At 41.4% G+C, this 24,422-nt stretch overlaps 1 protein-coding gene across 1 annotated transcript in view; it reads left to right on the forward strand.

Annotated features, from left to right (window-relative positions):
• The window catches only part of LOC136877323 (esterase FE4), a 57,340-nt gene that overhangs the window by 27,365 nt on the left and 5,553 nt on the right, over positions 1-24,422 (forward strand). The window contains exon 8 of the mRNA XM_067151265.2: positions 5,922-6,075. Coding sequence (XP_067007366.2) covers positions 5,922-6,075 — 154 coding nt within the window. The remainder of the gene's footprint in view (positions 1-5,921; positions 6,076-24,422) is intronic.

Below are 24,422 nucleotides of genomic sequence, written 5' to 3' on the forward strand. Positions count from 1 at the left end.
AATCTGACATTCATTTCTGTTGAATGTCTTACCTGCTGTCATCAATTTAGTCTTCGAGAGGCTAATTTTCATACCATACTCATTGCACCTATTTTCAAGTTCCAAGATATTAGACTGCAGGCTTTCGGCACAATCTGCCATTAAGACCAAGTCGTCAGCATAGGCCAGACTTCTTACTACATTTCCACCTAATTGAATTCCTCCCTGCCATTTTATACATCTCAGCAGATGATCCATGTAAACTACGAACAGCAAAGGTGAAAGATTACAGCGTTGTCTAACCTCTGTAAGTACCCTGAACCAAGAACTCATTCTACCGTCAATTCTCACTGAAGCCCAATTGTCAACATAAATGCCATTGATTGATTTTAATAATCTACCTTTAATTCCATAGTCCCCCAGTATGGCGAACAATTTATCCCTCGGTACGCTGTCATAGGCTTTCTCTAGATCTACGAAACATAAACACAACTACCTATTAATGAATATTGAATTTTCACGACCGCATTGTAATCGAAACAGACTTTCAACGTATTAGGTCGTGTTACGTACATGTAGTACGTGTTGAAGAGATGTTAAGTACAGAACAAAAATGGCCAGCCGGACATCAGTGGGATCCGAACCCACAACCTCCCTATTTCGCGTCGGTTGCTCTACTAATTGAGCTGTGGTGCCATAGGCCATCTTTGTTCTGTTTGAAAGGATCTGAGCGACAGGTCTAGCACTGCTGCTAGCACACTGTAGAGTGCGTTTAAGTCGCCCGTTGTGGGGCATGTCAATGAATATTGAATCTTCACGACCGCATTGTAATCGAAAGAGACTGGTGTCCGGCTGGCCATTTTTGTTCTGTACTTAACATCTCTTCAACACGTACTACATGTACGTAACACGACCTAATACGTTGAAAGTCTGTTTCGACTACAACTGCCTATTCCTCTCGTAGCATTATTCAATTACCTGGCACATACTAAAATCTGATCCTGTCAGCCCCTCTGTGGTCTGAAACCACACTGGTTTTCATCCAACTTCCTCCTGATCGCACACTCCCTTCCAAGATGCCGGTGAATACTTTGCCTGGTATACTGTACCAGTAAAAGAGCCCGACTCTCAGATTAAATTTTAAAGTAGCATGAATACAGTTCTCAGGGCAAAAAACTGGATTAATTGTACCTAGGGCTCGGTACAGGAGGTAGGGTCCTATCTACAGAAGAACTTTGACTCTGATTGCACAAGAGTTTATTCAAATAAGTCATGAATTTGCACATCACCTCTAAGTAGAAATGGATTGTCTTCCTCGTATTCCAATAGTATAGCTCGGGTTCTCCAGCTCACCAAGCCAAGCTGGTTGAAACACGTTCCAGAAGACTCCAGGGATTCCAGGGACTCCAGATACTCCAGACAGAGGCAGCTGGACTGTCTGGATTGACGGCAAGTAGAGATGTCTCGAACTCTGAAGCCCGGGTTGAACCTCGGTGATCCAGGCGATGTTGTAGATAGTCATGTCCAACCTCAGCCCAATGAGACTGAGAGGATTGATGTTCCCAAGGTCACTAGTAGCACTGAGTCCATGAAAACCTTGGATGATCAGCTTATAAGCAGAGTTCTTGATAATTGTACATCAAGACTTCCAACACTCCTAAAACGATATGAGTGGTATTAATAATTTTAGAGTTCATCACTAGGAAAATCCTCGTCCCTGAATAACTTTTGGCAACGAAAAATACAAGTCCCTTCTTGTGAAATCATAGTTAAACTCAAAGTTCATTACTGGCGAAGGTGCAAGTCTTTGCCTAAACTCGAATGAAAAACACAAGTCCATTCACTTGGAAGTTTGAATATATTTAAAGTTAATCACTGGTGAAATTCATAAAGTCTTTGAGTGACCACTGACGAAAACACAAGTCCTTCCACATAAATAAATTCACTGACGAAGTTTATAAGTCTTTTAAACCAACACTGGCAAATGTACAAGTCTTTGAGTAAATGTAAGTGAAATCCTAACTTCGTTTAAAGCCGTTGGAAAGTTAAAGTTCATCACTAGCAATGTTAATCAATCACTGTCTATTAGAAGGATGAGTTCCTCAACAGTCGCAAATATTCCACGTAAATAATACAAGTCCATTTCACGAACACTTAGAAAAATTCCAATCTCGAATACTCGTAAATAATACAAGTCCATTCAATGATCACGTAGAAAAGTTCTGATCTCGAACACATGAAAATAATACAAGTCCATTCAGTGAACACTTAGAAAAATTCCAGCTTCGAAGACGCGTAAATAATACAAGTCCATTTAGTGAATACTTAGAAAAGTTTCAGTCTCGAAGGCACGTAAATAATACAAGTCCATCCAATGAACACTTAGAAGAATTCTGGTCTCGAACCCATGTAAATAATACAACTCCATTTAATTAACACTTGTAAATATTCTAAGTTCAATTACGAAGACTTAGAAAATTCTCTACAACACTCGAAGTCTTATGAGTCCACTTTATAGTACTCGGAAGAATCGTCTTCCCACACTTGTATAATGACAGAGTTCCACGATGATAGTAGCAGCGAGAGTGTCCCCGCTGACTACTCAGCTGAGACTGTGTGAATAGGCTACAGTAGGTCCTCCTTTTATTCGATTCGGGACGTCTACGTCATAATACGGTTTGATTGAATGTCTCCCGAATCCCTCGATGGATTTGCTTGAAACTCGAGCATTGGGACGTTTAGGTGATCCCAAACAAGATGACATATCGCTCGATTCGCTAGCATCATTATTATAGAAATTTCAAAATTTTCTCCATCGAACTCTCTAGAACAAGTGACATGGAATCCAGAAAATACCAGTTAAGGCTGGTAACACGTGTTGAGACGAGCGGGCGGTCTAGCTAGCCCCTGTGGCTACGTCACAGCTCACAGTCGTCATACACTCGCTAGCGGGTCCTCGCTGCTGGTAAACAAACCATGCGCGCTCGGAACATTACGCGTGGTAAATAAACGTAACTTATGCTCAATAAATACTTATGTACAGGTCGTAACCGGTACAATACTAATCAATGAGATACATCGATTGTTCTTGCAATCCTTCTTGTTCCCTTGCTTATAGATAGGTGCAATTACTGCTTTTATCCAATCTGAAGGTACCTTACCAACACTCCATGCTAATTTTACTACCCTATGAAGCCATTTTATCCCTCTCTTCCCACTATACTTCACCATTTCAGGTCTAATTTCATCTACTTCTGCTGATTTATGACAATGGAGTTTATTTACCATCCTTTCCACTACCTCAAGCGTAATTTCACCAACATCATTTTCCTGCTCCGCATGTGCTTGGCTGTTCCCAACACGCCGAGGATGATTTACATTAAGAAGATGTTCAAATTATTCCCTCCACCTCTCCAGTGATTCCTTGGGATCTGTTATGAGGTAACCTGAGTTACTCAAAACACTGTTCATTTCCTTTTTCCCTCCCTTCCTAAGATACTTTATTACTGTTCAAAACAGTTTCCCTGTTGCTTGGCCTAGCCTTTCCAGGTTATTACCAAAATCTTCCCACGACTTCTTTTTGGATTCAACTGTATTTGTTTCGCTCTGTTTCTTTCATCTACGTACAAATCCCTATCTGCCTCGACCCTTGTTTGGAGCCATTTCTGATAAGCCTTCTTTTTACGTTTACAAGCTGTTCTCACTTCATCATTCCACCAAGATGTTCGCCTTTTCCCATCTTTACGCACAGTTGTTCCTAAGCATTCCCTTGCTGTTTCTACTACAACTTCCCTGTATGCCACCCATTCTCTTTCTATATCCTGAACCTGCTTACTGTCTACTGTTCGAAACTTCTCGCTAATCATCTCCATGTACTTCTGTCTAATTTCCTCGTCCTGGAGATTTTCTGCCCTTATTCGTTTGCAGACTGATTTCATTTTCTCTACCCTAGGCGTAGAGATACTTAGTTCACTACAGATCAGATAGTGGTCTGAATTATCGAAGAATTCCCGGAAAACTCGTATATTCCTAACAGATTCCCTGAATTCGAAGTCGGTTAAGATATAGTATCTTATGGGTCTGGTACCCCTAGCCTCCCATGTGTAGCGGTGAATAGCCTTATGCTTGAAGGGTGTATTCGTAACTGCTAAACCCATACTAGCACAGAAATCCAGCAAACGCTTTCCATTCCCATTAACTTCCATATCTTCCCCACATTTACAAATCACCCTTTCGTATCCTTCAGTTCTATTCCCAACTCTCGTACTGAAATCGCCCATTAGCACTATTCTATCCTTGCTGTTGACTCTGACCACGATGCCACTCAATGCTTCATAAAACTTGTCAACTTCATCCTCATCTGCACCCTCACATGGTGAATACACTGAAACAATTCTAGTCCTGGTTCCTCCAATTGACAGATCTACCCACATCATTCGCTCATTTACGTTACTCCCATAGGTCCGAGGCTTGCTTAAAATGTTCTGAGCTGGGTAAATTCGTAAAGCAGGATGCTACTCTGCTTGCACATAGTCCAAGTCAGGATCTCTCCTCTAACGGGTTAGGGACCACTGGTGAATTGTATAGTCCTAGCCGCCTGAGCAGAAGGAGGGCCATGGCTCAGAATATGTCCGAGGTGCCCATTCCCATTCCATAGGAACTGGTATCCCGACTCTCAGGACCACTTACTAGGCCACTCAGCCATTGCCCATGGTTCACGAACTAGGACGTGACTACAATAACCCACACCATGATAATTTCATAATAATTTATATTTTGTCCATATCCTCATTAAAGCATATTCGTTATGATTTATTGTGTGGATTGATGCGTAAAACAACCGTTATGCCCTGAACGCTTTCACGACATTCTAAACACTTTGAAAGTACGTCTTCTAAAATTACATGGGCCTAACTGAAAAAATAATAAACGATCATATTTTAATGATACCACTTTATTAATGCAACGTTTGTGAATATTCCTTAACTAGAAGACGCAGTGAAGACATTTGCTTGCATTGCGCAGGTCGGACAAAGGAAAATGTTCGCCTCTTTGTGTGACGTCATCGGCGCTCACGAAGACAGTGGTATCGTTGAAGGTAAGCGCCCCTGCAACATTACGGAGAAACTTTCCATTTGAAGCTTTATGCTAGTCTTCACAAGCAATTCTCAAAGTCATAATAAAGAGCGTAGTGTAGATCTAGGTGACCTTGATAAGATCTACTTATAGTTGACATGGTCCTTCCAGTCCCTGTGTTATCATCGTAGGCATTTTAACATGGTTTCTACCTTTTCTTTCATCACTACTTCACTCCTCTAGTGGTCCCATCGCATGTAACCTGATATAAGTCTCATAAATGTCATCTCTTTTCCTGATTACCCATGCTTGACTTCCGTGCGAAAGGACTGGCCTGGCTAGTGCCCTGTAAATATGAAGTCTTGCTATTCTCTGGATTGAAGAAATTTTCGTCACTGAATTTATAGTACCCTTGTTTTTGTTAAATTTAGCAATATTTTTATTGATATCTCCATTTATATTACTATCAAGTGTCGGGGAGTTGTCGTGATAGTTGATGGAATTATTTCATTCTACTGGATTCTTAGTCATAAAAGGTTTACAGTTACTTGTGCAAGTAAGTGTTTTTTCTCATAGTTATATCCTGTTCAATCAAGATTGTGTGCATAGAGTTGTTAGTCATTCTATGAACAGAAAAATAGTACCTGATCATCACCATACAACAGCGTATCGATTTGTAAGCTGTTATTTATAATGGAGGATTTCCAGTCTTTGGTAAGACCGTTCGTGTAGATTATGAAAGTCAAGGGTGATAGGCAGCTACCCCATTGTATGACTGATGGTTCATTTCCATTTGATATTGTGTTACTATTTGCGAGTACAACCGTGATGCTTTAATTCTCCTACATTATACTTTATACTTACAGATGTCTACGGATATGTTGTTCGCTGAAGGAGTTATGCATGGAGTCAAGAAAATGTCTTCACTAAGCTCTGCACCAGTTTACCTTTACCAGTTTTCATATGATGGTGGTCTAGGTTATGCAAAGCTGACTGTCCCAGGCATAATTAACTTCCCAGGTACGTAAAATCATGAGATTATGGGACACGAACAGAAACAAAACATCTGATTGTGATTATGTTGTTCTCAGGAATAATATTACAGTACAAGCCCGATTCACCTGTAATTTTAATAAACATTTAGACGTAATGACTCGACTATTCGAAACTCTGAATACTGCTTCATGACTGGAGCTGATTGCGGTATTTTGGTAACATTTTAAAGTGGTTAAAGGTATTAATTTCTGTTTAATATCAGCTTCCTCTTTTTAACATTCTTTATTATATGAAATATAGAATACAGTAAACTTTTTCGCCACTTAATTTTTACAGTAATAATATGAACAAATTATTCGAGAATGGACCTTCATTTATGTGCTGTTATTAATATAATCTTATAAATAAAGTTGTAGGGGGTCCGCAGTCTGTAATTTCGTTTGTTTTGCCAATTTTTCAGATATTTATCCGTTTTAGGTCAACTCAAGACCGAATCGGTGGTTTTTACTTTTCGTGTCTGTTTGTCTGTTTGTTTGTTCCACCATCACGGCAAAACGGCTGGATAGTTTTCAACCAAACTTCATATTTGGAGTATATTCACCACGAGGGAGTTTTCTATATGCATTTCATTTTAAAATATTTGATTAGACGGGGATTTATAAGAAAACCAGAACGGTTTTCCTCCATTTTCTCTTATACTATTGATTTCCTGTAATCTCCGTGGACCGTATGTGAAACGTCTCTTGATTATAAACAACTTTCGTTATGTTCATAATTTACCTTACTATTCAAATGACGGAGAAATTTACTATTTTCTTCGGGTATCATGGTCTGCGTGTGTGACGACAGACCGACAACGAACGTACAGGTTGCCATGCCAACGTCTCTGACTGCTTGCCAGCAGGGAAGTAACGTATTGCCATTTTCCTCATCATACCTTTAAAGTAATGGTTGTTCCTTGGGTAGAAGGCAAGAGAGGGTGTCAATCGGTCATTCTGCGGGATATTGGCGGAATATCGTTGGAGTTTATAACAGTCCTCGAATAGCTTAAGTAATAACACCATTAGTCATCTGACCTGTTGACCTAAGAATGCCTGCGCCTAAATTTCTCCTCTGTTACCTCTTTCTTATATCCATTACTCACACCAGCATAATTTATTGAGGAGCATTTGATTTTCCAATACATTCACTTGGTATTTACATATTTGTCGTCATCCGGCTGTCCTCAGTTTTAATCCATTTTCTATTAATTTCAACTTTCTTTACTGAATTATTTTCTTCCTTAATTATACCGTATGTATGCGAGTGCTAATCCCGAAAGCTTGACACTCTTTCCTTTGAGGAAATATTCTAAGCTATGCAAATGTATAACTTTCGGCCCCGGAAAATATCGAAATATGGATGCATTTTTAACGACGGTGCACACCTTCGTTTCGGGATAATTGGTGGCTAATCGGTAAGTCTTATCACAAATCAGAAAGCACAATCGCCTTTCATTTTGGAGAGATCTACAACTTTGGTCCTATGACTTGTTATCGTATTTCTATTCCTTATACGTTAAATAGAGCTGTGATTCTCGATTTCAAGTTAATTTTGTACTTTCACACGTATATGTTAACATTAATTTGGCACACTTATAGGAAAGATACAATCATGACATTCGGCACGCACATTGGCATGACAAGTGGCAATGTGATAGCCAAATTTTATGATTCTATCTGTCACATGAGTATCACAAATATAAAGTAGTATGCGAAAACTGTACAAAATTTAACACCCAATGATTCTAACTCAATCTAATAAATATAGGAGATAAGAGAAGATGTAGAACACTGAAAGAGGCGTCTGATGGTGAGGTCCGTTTGCAGATATGTCGCAGAGTTACAAAGCAATAACTCTCGAAATAAAGGTCTGCACTCCTAGAGTGTGTCCGTACATTGACTATTTTGGCGACATTTCTGTACAGTTATCCGTTTCAGGTGTAATAATGACCATCTGCATATTTTTAGCTTTGGTGTCTGTTTTTCTGTTTGTCTCCTATAACTTGGAAACTACTGGATATATTTCCACCAAAATTCATATTTAGAATCCACCTGTCGTTGGGTAGGTTTCAGGGCAAATATCGTTTCTAAGGTAAGGGTTATTCTGCCCAAAGGCAGGTCCGAACCTCCGCAGATGTGTTCCTGAGCCGGAGATTACGTGCGGTAGGGTGGCCAGTTCCCTTCCGCTCCTCCATATCCTTATCCCCCACCAACAGCGCGTGGCAACCCATCCAACTCCTGACCACGCCCAATGTTGCTTAACTTCGGAGATCTCACGAGATCCGGTGTTTCAACACGGCTACGGCCGTTGGATTTCAAAATCCATGAAACGACTGGGGGGTTTATACGAAACCGAAACTGTGATTTTACACTCCCACAAAATATACACAATCAAACTTAATAGAAATTTACCTGCCTTAATGGAAATTAATTCTTAAACCTTTTTTCCTCATGTGCATCATTTCGGTAAGAGGATTTATAAGGGAAATATCATTAACCGAACTTAACATAAGAACGGGCGCGTGTTGAGCGTATTTCTTACAACTTGAAAACTATTGAAGATATTTGAACCAAACTTTATATTTAGCATCCACCTTTCCAAAGGTAGATTTCAAAGGTTAATAACATTTCCTGTTCCTGGAATGGACTGGCGGTTTATAGGGAACCGAAATGGCTAATTTACTCTTCCACAATATATACAGTACATGACCAACCTGACTGGAAATCGACCAAATTTGTTGGAAATCAATTTCTAAAACTTTTTTCATGTGTATTTTTTCGACAGAAAGATTAATAAGGGAGATATCATGAATGGTCGGTTTTGCTGGGTAAGTCCACCAGACATAGACCAAAAGGTGTTGTACGTGGAGCAGATTCCTTATCTATCTATATAAAATCCCAACGACTGTGTGCCTGTACATTGACTATTTTGGCGAAATGTTCGCACAGCTACGCGTTTAAGGTGAAATGATAACAATCATCTGCATAATTTTTTGGTTTAGTTTCCTGACAGTCCTAATTTTAACCCTCCTCGCCCAAAATCCACATTGCGGCATAATCTGCCAGACGAAGAAGAAAACAGAAATTTGGCAAAATTATACGTTTTAGCCTGTAACGGACAGAACATTTCCAAGAGCTTTAAATTTTTCACTTTTTCCCCCGAAGAATATCGAAATATGGAGGCAATTTTAATGATGGTGCAGATTTTCGCGAAGTCCTATCACATAAGGGAAGGCAAAATCTCCGTTCAATTTGGAGTGATCTACAACCTTGCTCTTATGACTTTTTGTTGTATCTGTATCCCTTTTACGTTTGATTTTTGTCTATTTCTCGATGTTAAGTAAATTTGGACTTTTCACATGCATAATTCATACTTTCAATCACTTATAAGAAAGATAGAATCATCAAACCCTACACGAAAATTGGCCCACCCAGTAGCCATATGTGAGCCAAATACTATGTATGTAGCTGTCACATAATTATCTGAAAAGTAATGCAATGTGAGATAATCTTACAAAAACTTTACCCTATTCAACGTTTCTAACTCAATCTGACCCACGAATAGATCAGATATCATACGACCAGCCATTTAGGCCGCTAAATCTGACGTTTTATGGTACAATCCTTTGTCGATATGACGTACCGTTTTGCAGCAGTCAATCTGTAAATGAAGGTCTGCAATATTTTAAGCATGCATATACTTTCGTTTGTCGATCTATATATATTCACTGATGTCGTCTTGTAGCGATCGAGAAAGGGTGTGTCTGCTATTGTAATCAGTACTCTCTACACCGACTTTGACTGGCAGTAGGAATGGGGTAGTTCTCCAACACCTGTGTAATTGGCATTAGTAAGGAAGGTCTACCATTGTAGTGAATAATTCACTTCTCGATTTGACTTGCAGAAGGCAAGGGAGCATGCATTGTTGTTTAGAAGTCCCCTACCCGATTGTGTTTGGCTGTAGGCAAGGGTACCCGCCCATATAAACAAATGTATCCATCTAAAATGTGACTGGTATTAGGCACAGTGGCCTGCTATTTTGATGGAAACTCACCAACTTGGTGTGACTGGTAGTAAGCTGGCTGGCTGAAGGAAAAGGGGCCTGTCATTATAATTATAACTGCACAACTCAATTTCGACTGGTAGTAGGGAAGTTGCCAAACATTCTAATGAAAACTGTAATCTGTCTGGAAGTAGGAAAGGGGGCCTGCCATTGTAACGAAAACTTCCAAATCGATTGTGACCGGGCAGTAGGCGATGGGGCCTGCAATTATAATGAAAACTCCCCAACTCGATTGTGAATGGCAGTAGGGAAGTGAGCCTGCCGTTATCATCACAAATCCGTAACAATCACTTTTCATTGGAAACACCGTGTTGGGAACGCTAAGAGACATGCCATTTTAAAACAATCTTATTTACTGTATGTACAGTATTTACTTCGATATTCGAATACAATGTAGAATACCGTAGCGAAGCACGGGTACATTTGCTAGTAATATATATAATGTAATAATATTCATATTAGGAATGTACTTTTTTATATGTTCTGAAAACTTTTTATTTTTAATACAGGTTCGGAGCGGCCAACTTGTTCAATAATCTATTTTCTGGGTCCAAAAAGTAAACATTTGTGTGGTGCTTACAGGGTGCGCAATCCGCTGGGACTGCTGGGCGGACCACATACCTAAAGTAAAGAACAAATGCAATATATCGGAAATATACAGGGTGGTCGGACACAACGTTAATCGATAGAGGGTTGGTGATACTGGTTAATAATCGATATCTCGCCCCGTTGTCATTTTATTCGCTGCTGAAGTTAGAAAATCAGATCGCTACGTGGGCGAATTCAAATGAGCTTCACGAGGCGGTGTTGCTAAACCTGCTCGGGGTTTAAGACCGGGTTGAGAGCACCAATCGAAGAAGCCTTGCCTTGCAATGAGAGTCCAAGTTCAATGTAGGTATGCCGTATTGCTGGTTGCCGCATTTCTGCAAGTGACCGTTCGCCTAGCAGCCACCGGTGCCAAGAAACGAATATTAAAAATAATAAAAAGCACAGTCGGTCCCAGCCGGTGTTACTGTACCGTGATTTCTACGGCGCGATCGTGTCAGCTCGGAGGTCAAACCCCTCCCTTGCGGATAAGTTTTCTTCTATTGGTGCTCTCAAGGTATGTGAAGTTTTAGCAACATTGCCTCTCAAACTATTTTGAATTCTCCTGCGTAGTGATCTGATTGGCTAACTTAAGCAGCTGATAACATGACAAAGGCGTCAGTTATCGAATTATACTTTTAAAGTTATTTATCAGTTTGAGACTGTACCGGGCGGTACACCTCCATGCCGCTCATTAAAATATTGCGCCAGTTTAAACTCCTCTACAGGAGAAGTTTGGAACCTTGAAAACTGAACTAATTCTACTATTTCTTAAAAGATGTCACTACGGTAAATGGTGTAATTTTGAAGTGTTCTGAACTGTGTCTATTTCGATTTGTGTTTGTTTATCCCGTATCAAGAAGTGTGAATATTCTCTTCTAGATGTCTCCACAGAGAAAAAGCTAGGATTACGCAATCTGTTGCAAAGGAATGAACCTTCTTGAAGAAGTTTTGTGTTCATAAGTTATTGACCTTACTAAATTTTGTTCTGTGGTTTGTGGGTTGGCAACATTAATCATTTCTTCCCGCTTGTTTTGAATTTAGCCAATCCCGAATTTCTCTCATTAATTTATGACCAATAAAGTATGTCTTCTCCGATATGGAGATGTTGCTTTAAGCTATCCAATAAAGTTGAGGGGGTGTGTGTACTCATTTTTGAAAGGTCTCGAATGTTCCACGAGGGTATATAAACTGCTGATTTTCTTGTCTCGGTGCCACTTCATCGACATCTTGCTTAGTGTGTGATTATGTAACAGGGGGTGGGAAGCGCCTCTTTCTTCGGGCAGCAGTTCATCCACAAGGTAATGGCCGTTTAATAACTTTATTTCTTGCTAGCTCAGCAGTTTAACCCTCGGGGCAGGTTCGAAATTTTTCTCATGTAACCATCTTTAAAATGTAATAGACATTTGGTAAAAATTCCGTCTTTTAACTACAAATTGGGATAGAGAGTGCCTAACCCTCTCGAGCTCCCACTCATATTGTTTTGAGGTGACTACGTTTTCATAACCGTCTTTCTTCTCTTCGTAATGTAATAAAGTTTTCTTATCGTGTCACCTCCTTAGTATGGGATTAGCCCTTGCGTCAGCGGCCTAGTGCCAAGTAGGTTTTAAAAGTGTATTAGGAGTGCAAGCTTCACCTCCATTCTATTTGGTATTATGGGCCAGTAACTTAACCTGATGTTTTATTTTCCTCATGTAAAGGCCCTGTAGGTTGGGTATCAAATACCCCTGTTTCTTGGTGTGCCTTAAGGGCAGATAGAAATGAAGTTTGTTGTAGCCTTTGATAGGCTTGTCAAATTGAGAGCGGGACTGCTCTTTTTCTTAACACTGTAATTAGGAGCAAGTGCTCCTTGTACTTAGGGGTTTATTCCCTTCAGCAATGGTAGTTGTGAGCTGAGAGCTCAGGAATTATACTTGGGGCTTGAAGCCCAGATTTTGGTAATAACCCCCGAAATCTTGTGATTTCTTTGCACCTGATTTTGGCTTGTTACTGACTTGTTATTTATTGAGTTTTGAAAATCTATATGAAAATTGTTAAACCTTGTTGATTAAACTTGAAATAATTATTTTAGTATTGTGAAGTGGACTGTATTGCCATGAGGCTGGTTCTCTCACAGGATGCAAGAAGGGATAATATAAACAACGGTAAACTTCAGTAACTATATTAAACATTGTCATGTGAACAATCAATACATGCTGTAGGCCTATAGGTAGTTAATACACTGGTGCAGGACTAAGCTGCACAATGCAGGGCTACGCTGCCACTAACACTCAAGTAAACATAATGTCTCCGTCCCTTATGTCCAGCGCACGTCCACTCACCCTCCCTCTCCCTCTCACACCGAGCTGCCAGGGAACATCCGAAGGCCATCTGGTAGCGCCAGAGAGAAGTGCATCACACCAAAGGGAAGTGGTGCTACCTACAGGCTCCTGACATATATACATCACTCTAATATTACCCATCCTCCGCCCCGTTGAACCTGTTCAAAACATAATTATATGACAATGCACAGAGTTAAGGAGGAGGCAGAGGCACCAGCTTCGTGATAGCACGCCTTAAGATATTGGCATTGCATCTTACGTCGGCAACTCTTATTAAATTGTCCCTTCCTGGAAACACCTGCTCAATAATGCCCATCTTCCACTGCAAAGGTGGCAGATGATCTTCCTTCAGCAGAACAAGCGTGCCTGCTTGAAGCTTCGGATGCGACGTGGACCATTTCTTCCTCTGTTGCAAAGTGTGAAGATAATCCTTGGACCATCGACGCCACCAGTGCTGCTGCATCTGCTGAAGGTGTTGCCAGCGTGACAGTCTGTTAGGATGAGACTCAGTCATATCAGGGTCAGGAATGGACATGAGTGGAGCTCCAATGAGAAAGTGACCAGGTGTGAGAATAGAAGGATCGCTAGGGTCATCGGATAATGCACACAATGGTCTAGAATTGAGGCAAGCTTCAATTTGCGTGAGTATGGTAACCAACTCTTCGTAGGTTAAAACTGTTTGACCCACAACCCGACGGAAGTGGAACTTCATCGCCTTCACTGCGGACTCCCATATTCCGCCAAAGTGTGGGGAACGTGCCGGAATGAAGTGCCATTTGAATTTTGATGCTGCAGCATGATTGCTCATTTCCTTGTTGAATTGTTCGTCCTTCAGCATTTGCTGCAGTTCCTTATTAGCCCCAACGAATGTTGTAGAATTATCACTGTAGAGATCTTGAATATGTCCACGACGGGAAACGAATCTTCTGAGGGCTGCGATGAATGCCTGAGATGTCAAACCTGTGACAGGTTCGATATGTACAGCTCTCGTGCTGAAGCAAACGAATATCGCAACATAGCATTTGTAGATCGATTTACCCTTCCTGGATCCTATTTTAACATCAACTGGCCCTGCAAAGTCAACACCTGAGGACAGGAATGGACGAGACATCTGGATGCGAGCCTTTGGCAGTTGGCCCATGAGTTGACTTGCATTCTTTGCCTTAAGCCTGAAGCACTGCATACATTTGTGGACGACTGATCGAATGGTTTGTCTTGCTCTAGGAATCCAGTACCTAGATCGTAAGGATGTGAGCAGTAGCTGAATCTCAGCGTGGAGAAGTCTGTGGTGCTCATATTGAATGAGTAGACGAGTGAAATGGTGATTAGGAGGGAGGATTATTTGATGCTTCCTATCGTAGTCTAGGTCTGAGTTGACAAGTCTTCCTCCAACTCTCAAAATTTGTATTTCATCCAGAAAAGGGCTTAGACATAAAATCTTGCTCTTATGGGAAATAGGCTGCCCCTTGCTTAAGGCTTCGATCTCACGTGGGTAGCTGACCTGCTGAATCAGTCTAATGCAGGTCAGGCTTGCCTCTTCAAGCTCCGTTGAGGAGAGTGGTGTGATGTGTTTGTGTTGAGGGTTGCGGCAGTTTAGGACGAAGCGTTTGCAATAAGCAACTATTCGGACTAGTTTACTGTAAGAGGAATATCTTTCGATTACATCTTCGGAGGCTCCTGAAGTGGTTAGCAGTGAGGTGACTGGTCGTACTTCGGGCAAGTCTTGAGGAAGGTCTCTGGGAGTTGAATTTAACCAGAATTCATTCTGTTCTTCGAGCCACTTCGGGCCCTTCCACCACAATGGCGTTGACTGAAGTGCTGCGGGATCTGTGCCCCTAGAGATTAGATCTGCTGGATTGTCGTGCGTGGATACATGTCTCCAGGATTCCATGTTGGTCTGCTGCTGAATCTGAGACACTCTGTTAGCTACAAAGGTCTTCCAGCGGGTGGGTGTGCCCATTATCCAGGCGAGCACAATCCTAGAATCAGAGTATAAATGAATGCTATGGATGTCGAGTCCAACAACAGGAACTACCCTTTCAATTAATCTTGCGAGTAATGCTGCTCCACAGAGTTCCAGTCTGGGCAGAGTGATCCGTTTCACTGGAGCCACTCTTGATTTGGCGCATAATAGTTTGCTTGTGATTGTGCCGTGAACATCCATGGCACGAATGTAGAGGCAAGCTCCATATGCTCTTTCACTAGCGTCACAAAATCCATGAAGTTGTATATTGGAAGCGAGGTGAGGAACCACAAGCCGCTCAATTCTAATGTAGTTCAAGTGTTGTAGAAGGTTGACTAGGCTGAGCCACTTATCCTGCAATTCGTCTGAGAAAGGATCATCCCAGCCCAAACCAGAGCTCCATAAGTCTTGCAAGAACACCTTATATGTAATAACAACTGGGCTTATGAGTCCCAACGGATCAAATGTAGAAGCAACTATGGACGCGACCTCACGCTTAGTTATAAAGTGTCTTGCAGGGATCTTGTTATCCATCGTTCTTGAAATGCTTCTTATCAGGAAATGGTCTGTTGACGGGTTCCAAAGTAAGCCGAGGGTGTTGACACTATCATGTGTATCGAGTGAAATCAAATCTTGAGTTTCCTTACAGGTGGGTGGAATTCTTTCCAGAAGCTCGCTACGGTTGGCTGAAAACTTTCGAAGCTCAAACCCTCCCCTTTCGAGCAAGGCAATTAAATCATCTTGTAGTTGTACAGCTTCTTCAACCGTTCCAGTCGCGGTGATTAAGTCATCGACATAGAAGTCCCTCTTCAGGATTTGAGATGCTAATGGAAATTGTTTCATTTCGTCATCGGCTAGTTGTTGTAGAACACGTGTTGCAAGAAATGGTGCACAACTTGTACCGTACGTTACCGTTGTCAATTCATAGATTTTAATATTCTGATCTGGGCGTGATCTCCAGAGGATGCGCTGGAGTGGAGAGTCTAGCTGGTGCACGTAAACCTGTCTGTACATTTTGCAAATGTCAGCAGAAAATGCTACAGGCTGCATCCGGAAACGCAAAATAATGGAGTAAAGATCCTGTTGTATGTTGGGGCCCACCATTAATGTGTCGTTCAGTGAAAGTCCGTTGCTAGATCGCGCAGAACCATCGAACACTACTCGGGTTTTCGTGGTGCTACTTGTATCCTTGAAGACGGGGTGGTGCGGCAAGTAGAACACTTCTCTTTCGGAACTGCCATTGTCTGGAACTTCTGTCATGTGACCTAGTTGCTCATATTCCGACATGAATTCATTGTAGGCACGCCGAACATCTGGTTGTCTATGCAAACGACGTTCTAACTGTAGCAACCTCTGTTTTGCGTGTGAGCATGAGTCTCCCACCGGACCCACTTCTGAGCGACGAGGAAGGCGGACAATGTAGCGACCTGTAGAATCTCTCGTTGTGTTGTGAGTGAAGTGTTCTTCACATCTCATCTCTTCAATCGTTCGAGGTTTGTTTGGGAGGTCTTCTAGTTCCCAGAACCGTTGAAGCTGGTCATCCAATGAGGTTTCTCCACGGATGAAGAATGAACGTTGCGGCTGTACAGTTGAAGACGGTGTGCTCGATGCATTTATTGTTCCGGACAGTATCCATCCAAGCTCTGTTTCTTGCAACACTGGATAGTTCCCTGGTTTGGTCATCTTCCCACGACGCAAAATTTCGAAAAAGATTTCAGCACCTAGAAGTAAATCTATTCCGCCTGGCTGATGGAAGTTAGGATCCGCGAGTTGGATGTCATCTGGGAGATTCCAATCATCATAGCAAAGCTTCACAGATGGCATGTCTCCCGTAATACGTGGTAGTACAGCGCAAGTGACTGTTACCTTGTAATTGCTTGCAGTAGACTCTAAGTGCAGACATACTGAGTGTTTCGACTCGGACATGACCTCATTAATCCCTTGGATTGGAAAAGATATGCGAGACTTCTTCAACCGGAGCTTCTGAACTAAGGATTCTGTGATGAAATTAGTTTGTGATGCAGAGTCTAGAAGAGCTCTGCATTTTTGAAGTTGTCCCAACTGATTACGGACCATGACAACGGCTGTAGCAAGCAATACATGAGCCGAAGCCTTAGGTTTAAAGGAACAATAGGAACCGAATCCTTCGTGTGAGTCTTGTGCCGAATCCGACTCCGTACTATTCTCGGCACTTACTGGCATGGCAGACTGTGTATGGTGCTGATGGACAAGTGTATGATGTGCCTTGCCACACTGACGACACACATTACCTGATGGACAATTAACAGCATTGTGCCCACTAGCCAAGCAATTGAAACACAGTTGATGTTCCTTAACAATGTCTAACCTTTCTTGAACACTAATGTCCCTAAATCTTCCACATTTATAGATAGGATGAGAGAGCTTACAGGCTACACATGCATTGTTAGTTGAAACGTAGCTGTGTTTAGTATCTCTGTTTAATTTAGGTTTTGTTTTCTCTTGTTGGATAGTGCTAGGCATGTTAGATTTAATTAATTCTAAGGCATGACACCTTTTTTCTAAGAATTGTAGAAATTCGTCGAGTGATGGAGATTGTTTTGCTGATAACATGAGTTCCCAGTCCTTCCTAGTATTGGCATCAACCTTATCTAAATACAGCTGTGAAATGATTAGTTCATGTAGTGGAGTTGACAATTTTAGTGCTTCAATGGCATGTAAATGACCCTTACAATGACTTAATAAAATGCGTAGGGAATGTGGGCAATCCTTATTTGTTGCTGGCGGAGATAACAATGCCTTTATATGTGTACTGGCTACTAGGCGTGGATTGTCATATCTCTCACAGATCAGATTCCAGGCAATATCGAAATTGTCAGCAGTGACCGGCAAGTTCTCAATTAATTTATGTGCTTCACCTGATACTGCTGACAATAAATAATAATATTTCTGAATCTTATCTATAGTGTCATTATTGATCACCAAGGAATTGAATGTGTCATAAAAATGTCTGAAGTCAATAATATTGTTATTAAACACAGGCACCTTTATAGGCGGCAGTTTTACATTAGCCCTGCCTGAGCCCACAGAATGTAAACTTGGTGGAAAATGACTGCCCTCTTGATCTTCGATTAATCTCGTCATATGAGCCTGCAGATCATAATACACCTCTGAGAATTGTTCCCTATCCCTCTCATGATGTTGGGAGTCGTCATCTTCTATTTCTAGTTGATCTTGCACGACAGTATAGTCCTGCCACGCTTGTTGTAAAGCATCAAGTCTAACCTTAACACTGAATTTATCAATATGACCAGTTAAAGAATCGGTATATTTCTTTATGTTGGTTACCTTCGATTTCGCGATTCCACGCTTCTTTATTAATGACTTTCTAATATCGGGATCCATTGTGTGCAAGGATTTGACAAATGAAGGGAAGTATATGAACTGAGCTTACCAATTGTTGATTCTGCTGATGAACTCGCAATGGTGCTGGATCCAGTGTCAGCGCAATGAATGTGACGTCACGCCGCAAGATGGCTGCTTACAACACACGTTCGAACGACTGGCCGATATGCACAAGCGTATATTGTATCACAGTCACAACACTCTCGAAACTACATTTGGTTCACAGTATGCACAATCCGTTAATTTTAAAGTACACCTTCTATGCATCCGGCCCGTGATGGCCATGATTAAACTTGAAATAATTATTTTAGTATTGTGAAGTGGACTGTATTGCCATGAGGCTGGTTCTCTCACAGGATGCAAGAAGGGATAATATAAACAACGGTAAACTTCAGTAACTATATTAAACATTGTCATGTGAACAATCAATACATGCTGTAGGCCTATAGGTAGTTAATACACTGGTGCAGGACTAAGCTGCACAATGCAGGGCTACGCTGCCACTAACACTCAAGTAAACATAATGTCTCCGTCCCTTATGTCCAGGGCACGTCCACTCACCCTCCCTCTCCCTCTCACACCGAGCTGCCAGGGAACATCCGAAGGCCATCTGGTAGCGCCAGAGAGAAGTGCATCACACCAAAGGGAAGTGGTGCTACCTACAGGCTCCTGACATATATACATCACTCTAATATTACCCACTTGTTGTCTGTTGAAAATATAACCTTTGTCAATGTTTTAAATTAACTTTAATTCTGTAGTTGAGACCTATTCCAGCCAGCACCTTCTTTCACCTCTGCAAATCCACAAAACATCGTAACAGAGACCAATCCTATAACACTCATATACATGGTTCACTTTCTTCCGACCACCCTGTACATTTCTAGGAATTCTAGCTATTCAATAAATATTGTGAGATAATAGTCAGTTTGGGATTATAAATAAGCAGATAATTAGCACAGACAAAAGCTAAGTACGTAACATGAAGGTAGATCTGTCAGAAAATTAATTAAAAATGGCTGTCGAGTAACTTTTATACTATAGCATCTATACATGGGACCGAGATGTTAATGAAAGAAATATTTTACTCTAGTCCACAACGACCGACAAATAAACAGTACTAATCCACCAGAGGATGAAAGAGGCATTTCGAAACACTACATATAAAATATATTCCTGTACATCCTAACTAAAGAACATAGCAGATCACTGGACTTAAACCAGTGGCCCTTGAATATACACTAGAGATACACAGATCCCTTCCCGCACGAGCTAGTACGTATTGACATTCCGTAACTAAGAAAGTAACAATTCAAAAAATGCATATACTGTTGAAATTAGGAAATTATGAGCATTTTTCAACTACAATGAAAATAACAGGTATAACGGAGAATAAACGAATGTAGGTATTGTACCCGTAAAAATGTGTTCATATCTTTAAGGCGCTTGATATTAAATTAACGAGCATGATTCTTAACCTAGGGAGTGGCTTTATCATTGGAGCTGGTACAGAGAGAGGTATAGTTATCAATTTGAGAGATTCTTTTGATAAATTGAGTTTATTGATCATCAAAAGCAAGTTCATATCACCTTCATACAGCAGAGTGGAAGTGTCGTGGCTGGTTGGTACCTCAAAGTCCTGAGCAGGGACCACACCTTCTCGGATGAGGAGTTCTGGAATGTCTGGAGGTTCTGGAAATGTCTCGACGTTCTGGAAGTCTCGACGTTCTGCAATGTCTCGACGTTCTGGAATGTCCCGAAGATTGGCACACGTTCCTGGGTTCGATTCGAGACGTAATTCACACTTGAATTTCCTGCACGGCGTTCCACACATTCAGGGCACTGTCTGAACAGATATGACCTTTTAATTATGGTTACTGCACTCTAGATATTAAATCAAAACGTTCTGGAATAATCACTCGAAGAACAAGTACTGGTAGAAATGCAAGTTCATAATGCAAGCTTACTGTATGTCAGAATGTTCTAGAGGATTACTGTCACTGCAGTCCTAAACGCATAGTTCTGAAGATTTAAAACATATTGGCAATGAACTGAATAAGTAGCACTCGGAAACTCTCCTGTTCCATTAATAGGCGAAGTGAATAGCCATTAAAGAAAATAATATTTGAAAGAAAAAGTCTGACTTCATAAATTATGGATCACTCAAAATACTGGAAAGTTCTAGGCTTTCTGGGAATGCGATATGCGTATTCTGAATTGTCACAGTCTTTAAGAATCAAAACATAAGTCCCTGTGCAGCACTTGGAAAGTATTGCATATTTCACAATTGAACGTAATGTTGAATGTCCCCTAAGTTTCAGAGTCTTTACAAGGCGTAAATTCAATGAGGCACTTGAAAAAACAAGTCACATCATTCACACGAAAGTTTATGTTGGTAGGGCACAAGTTCATCCTACACGCTCGGAAAATTTCAATGTTACAGAAATTGATTCAAAAAATACAAGTTCGAATAAGTTCGAAATGTAAGTTCAATGCGGTACACAACACTCGTGAAAATTCAAAGTCCTTTCAATCGTCGTCGAATAAGTAAGTCCCTATTTTGCACTTAAAAAACAAAGTTCCAATGTGTAGAAATAACAAAGTTCCAATGTGCCAAAATATTAAAGTCCCAACACGACACTCGAAGAAAATAAAGTTCCAACGTGTCGAAATATTAAAGTCCCAACACGACATTCGAAGAAAATAAAGTTCCGATGACAATGTTCCAGTATGTCACCTTAAGAAAATAATAAAGTCTTATCGCGACACTTGGCGAAAATAAGTAAGTTCCAATGAGACGCTTCAGAAAAATAACAGAGTTCTTATATGGCACTTTAAGAAAATATCAAAGTCTAATCACGACACACGAAAAAAACAAAGTTCCAATATGACAATATGACAAAGTTCCAATACGATGCTCGCAGAAAATAAAGTCCCATTCAGGCACTTCAAGAATATGATAAAGTCCCGATACAACACTTAGAGAAAATACCGAAATACTTGTATTTCGCAGACTGTCAACTAGAAGTTCGACACACACAATACTTCTCCTGTCACCCGTGTCACAGAGACGGCGGAGTGACAGACACTGAATTCGTAGGTCGGGTGGTCCTCCTTTTATACACGTTGCATGGAAGTGTCTAGAACTCGGGTACTATCTACCCTTATAACTTCTATAATACTCGGTGGATTTTCTTGAAATCTTAACAGATGATGTCCAATGTAAAGGCTTTTAAGATGGCAGTGTCAAAATAGCGATAAAGTAGCTCAAAATGTACTTTTGAGGATGAGCTGGAACATTACCATATATGGTAGCGGATAGCTGGCTTACGGCGGCCACGTCACTCGCTGGGTACGTCACTGCGTTCGGCGGGCTGCCTACCTTCCACCTCGCGCGAAGTTCAACAAACATACTTCGGACTTCTCTCGTAGCGGCGTTCCCGGTACAGTATATTCATGGAATATTTCTATATCTGCATGGAGTGATGAGATATCTCAATTAGTGTGGATTAGTGGACAAATACTTCCCTATGTGATCTCATTTCTCCCTCCAGTGCACACTGCAACGTAAAACGAGGTTTAATAAAAATAATGTTGCTAGAAAAATTGTGTTCGACAGACTGAAATATTTCAAGTGCGGACAGTATGCGCCGCGGCGGTAGGAGAAAGCGCCTTGAAGGGAGTACGGCTCCGAAGCGGCCACTATTCCCATGGCAGAGACTGGCCTGGATATACAAAGACATGCCACGAAGCGGTACATTGTTTCCTTTACAGATTGCATTTAGTTGCAATTTTATTGTGCGTGGGTAACTGGTAACTGTATGTACTTGTGTTGATTGTAGGAAATATCGTTATATCCGATTACATCTCAGCTAATGCAAATGCTAGTGCGTGCTTGAGCAATGGAGAATGGCGCATGCTGCATTTAATTAGGTTATAACAGTAAATAAATAGCCTCCTTGGCTCAGGCAGCAGTGATCTGGCCTCTCAGCGCTGGGTTCTGTTGTTCAAATACCGGTCACTTCATGTGAAATTTGTGCTGAAAAAAGCGGAGGTGGGACAGTTTCTTCTCCGGGCACTCCGGTTTTCCTTATCTTCTTTCATTCCAGCAACAGTCTCCAGTATCATTTAATTTCATCTGTCAGTCATTAATCATTGCCCCAGAGGAGTGCGACAGGCTTCGGGAGCCGACACAATTCCTGTCCTCACCGCTGGAGGGGAACTTCATTCATTCCATTACTGAACCTGTCGAATGACTGGAAACAGGCTGTGGATTTTCATTCTAGTAAATGTACATCTGGGGGTTGGCGGGTGGATCCCTGGCTCTCGCAGTGAACAAATCTCTCCTCTACAAAGTATTCCACGTAAAATGTGTAGATATAATTTCTACTCCATTAGAATGCTAGGAAAAAGGAATGGCAAACCTTTACCGACTAGCATATCATTAAGGTGCAATTTATTACTTTTCTACTGTCTAATTTGATATCGGCTGTTTTCCTTCAAAATCATCATGAAGACATTCATTTACTTCATTTAGGTATTAGATTACGTATTTATCCTTTCGTCTGACTGTTTGATTATGTTATTCAGCAAACACGAAACGTTTCATCATCATCATCTGTTTACCCTCCAGGTTCGGCTTTTCCCTCGGACTTTGCGAGGGATCCCACCTCTACCGCCTCAAGGGCAGTGTCCTGGAGCTTCAGACTCTTGGTCGGGGGATACAACTGGGGAGAATGACCAGTACCTCGCCCAGGCGGCCTCACCTGCTATGCTGAACAGGGGCCTTGTGGAGGGATGGGAAGATTGGAAGGGATAGACAAGGAAGAGGGAAGGAAGCGGCCGTGGCCTTAAGTCAGGTACCATCCCGACATTCGCCTGGAGGAGAAGTGGGAAACCACGGAAAACCACTTCGAGGATGGCTGAGGTGGGAATCGAACCCACCTCTACTCAGTTGACCTCCCGAGGCTGAGTGGACCCCGTTCCAGCCCTCGTACCACTTTTCAAATTTTCGTGGCAGAGCCGGGAATCGAACCCGGACCTCCGGGGGTGGCAGCTAATCACGCTAACCACTACACCACAGAGGCGGACAAGAAACGTTTCATTTATAAAAACAGATAAATGTTAAGAATAACGTAATTTTTGCTTTAATCTAATAAACTTTGTAGAAATACAGTCATAGAATTAATTGAGACATACTTCTTTATTAAAACGCAATGTTAAAATATTTTATGTCGTTAGAAATCTGACCTGTTTATTATATGTTAACAACATTAATATCTTTCCGACACGTCACACAAGTCGCGCTCGCGTGTCATCTAGTGGCACGCGTGTCATAGGTTTACCAACCCTGCTATAGAACATCCGTAGTGCGCAGTGTCCGACTCGTTGGCTGAATGGTCAGCCTACTGGTCTTCGATTCATAGGGTGCCGGGTTCGATTCCCGGCCGGGTCGGGTATTTTAACCTTCATTGGTTAATTCCAATGGCCCGGGGGCTGGGTATTTGTGCTGTCCCCAACATTCCTGCAACTCACACACCACATATTACACTATCCTCCACCACAATAACAAGCATTTACCTACACATGGCAGATGCCGCCCACCCTCATCGGAGGGTCTGCCTTACAAGGGCTGCACTCGGCTAGAAATAGCCACACGAAATATATTTTTTAAAAGTTCGCAGTGAAGTTCTGCTCACGTCCGACGGCTGTGCTCAATATCTCTTTTTAAAGACGAAGGTCAGTGTTCCCAGAAATGAGAGTCTGACCTTGGTACGACGTCGTCGGGTGATGCAATGGTGCTAAATTCGCCGTGTCGCGGTTAACAAGTAGTGTAGCTCTGAACTCCGACGTCGTAACACGTCATATGAGGTGTCATTTGGTCTACATCAGTCATTTTTAAGCGTATGCGGCAAAACAAAATCAAATATTAAACATTCGAGGAAACTGTTCTGTTGAGAATATTGAAAAGTGTATTCCTTTCGTAAAAGTATGTCGTGACATATGGCTTCAAA

This window comes from Anabrus simplex, chromosome 7, assembly GCF_040414725.1.
Source record: "Anabrus simplex isolate iqAnaSimp1 chromosome 7, ASM4041472v1, whole genome shotgun sequence".
NCBI lineage: Eukaryota > Metazoa > Arthropoda > Insecta > Orthoptera > Tettigoniidae > Anabrus > Anabrus simplex.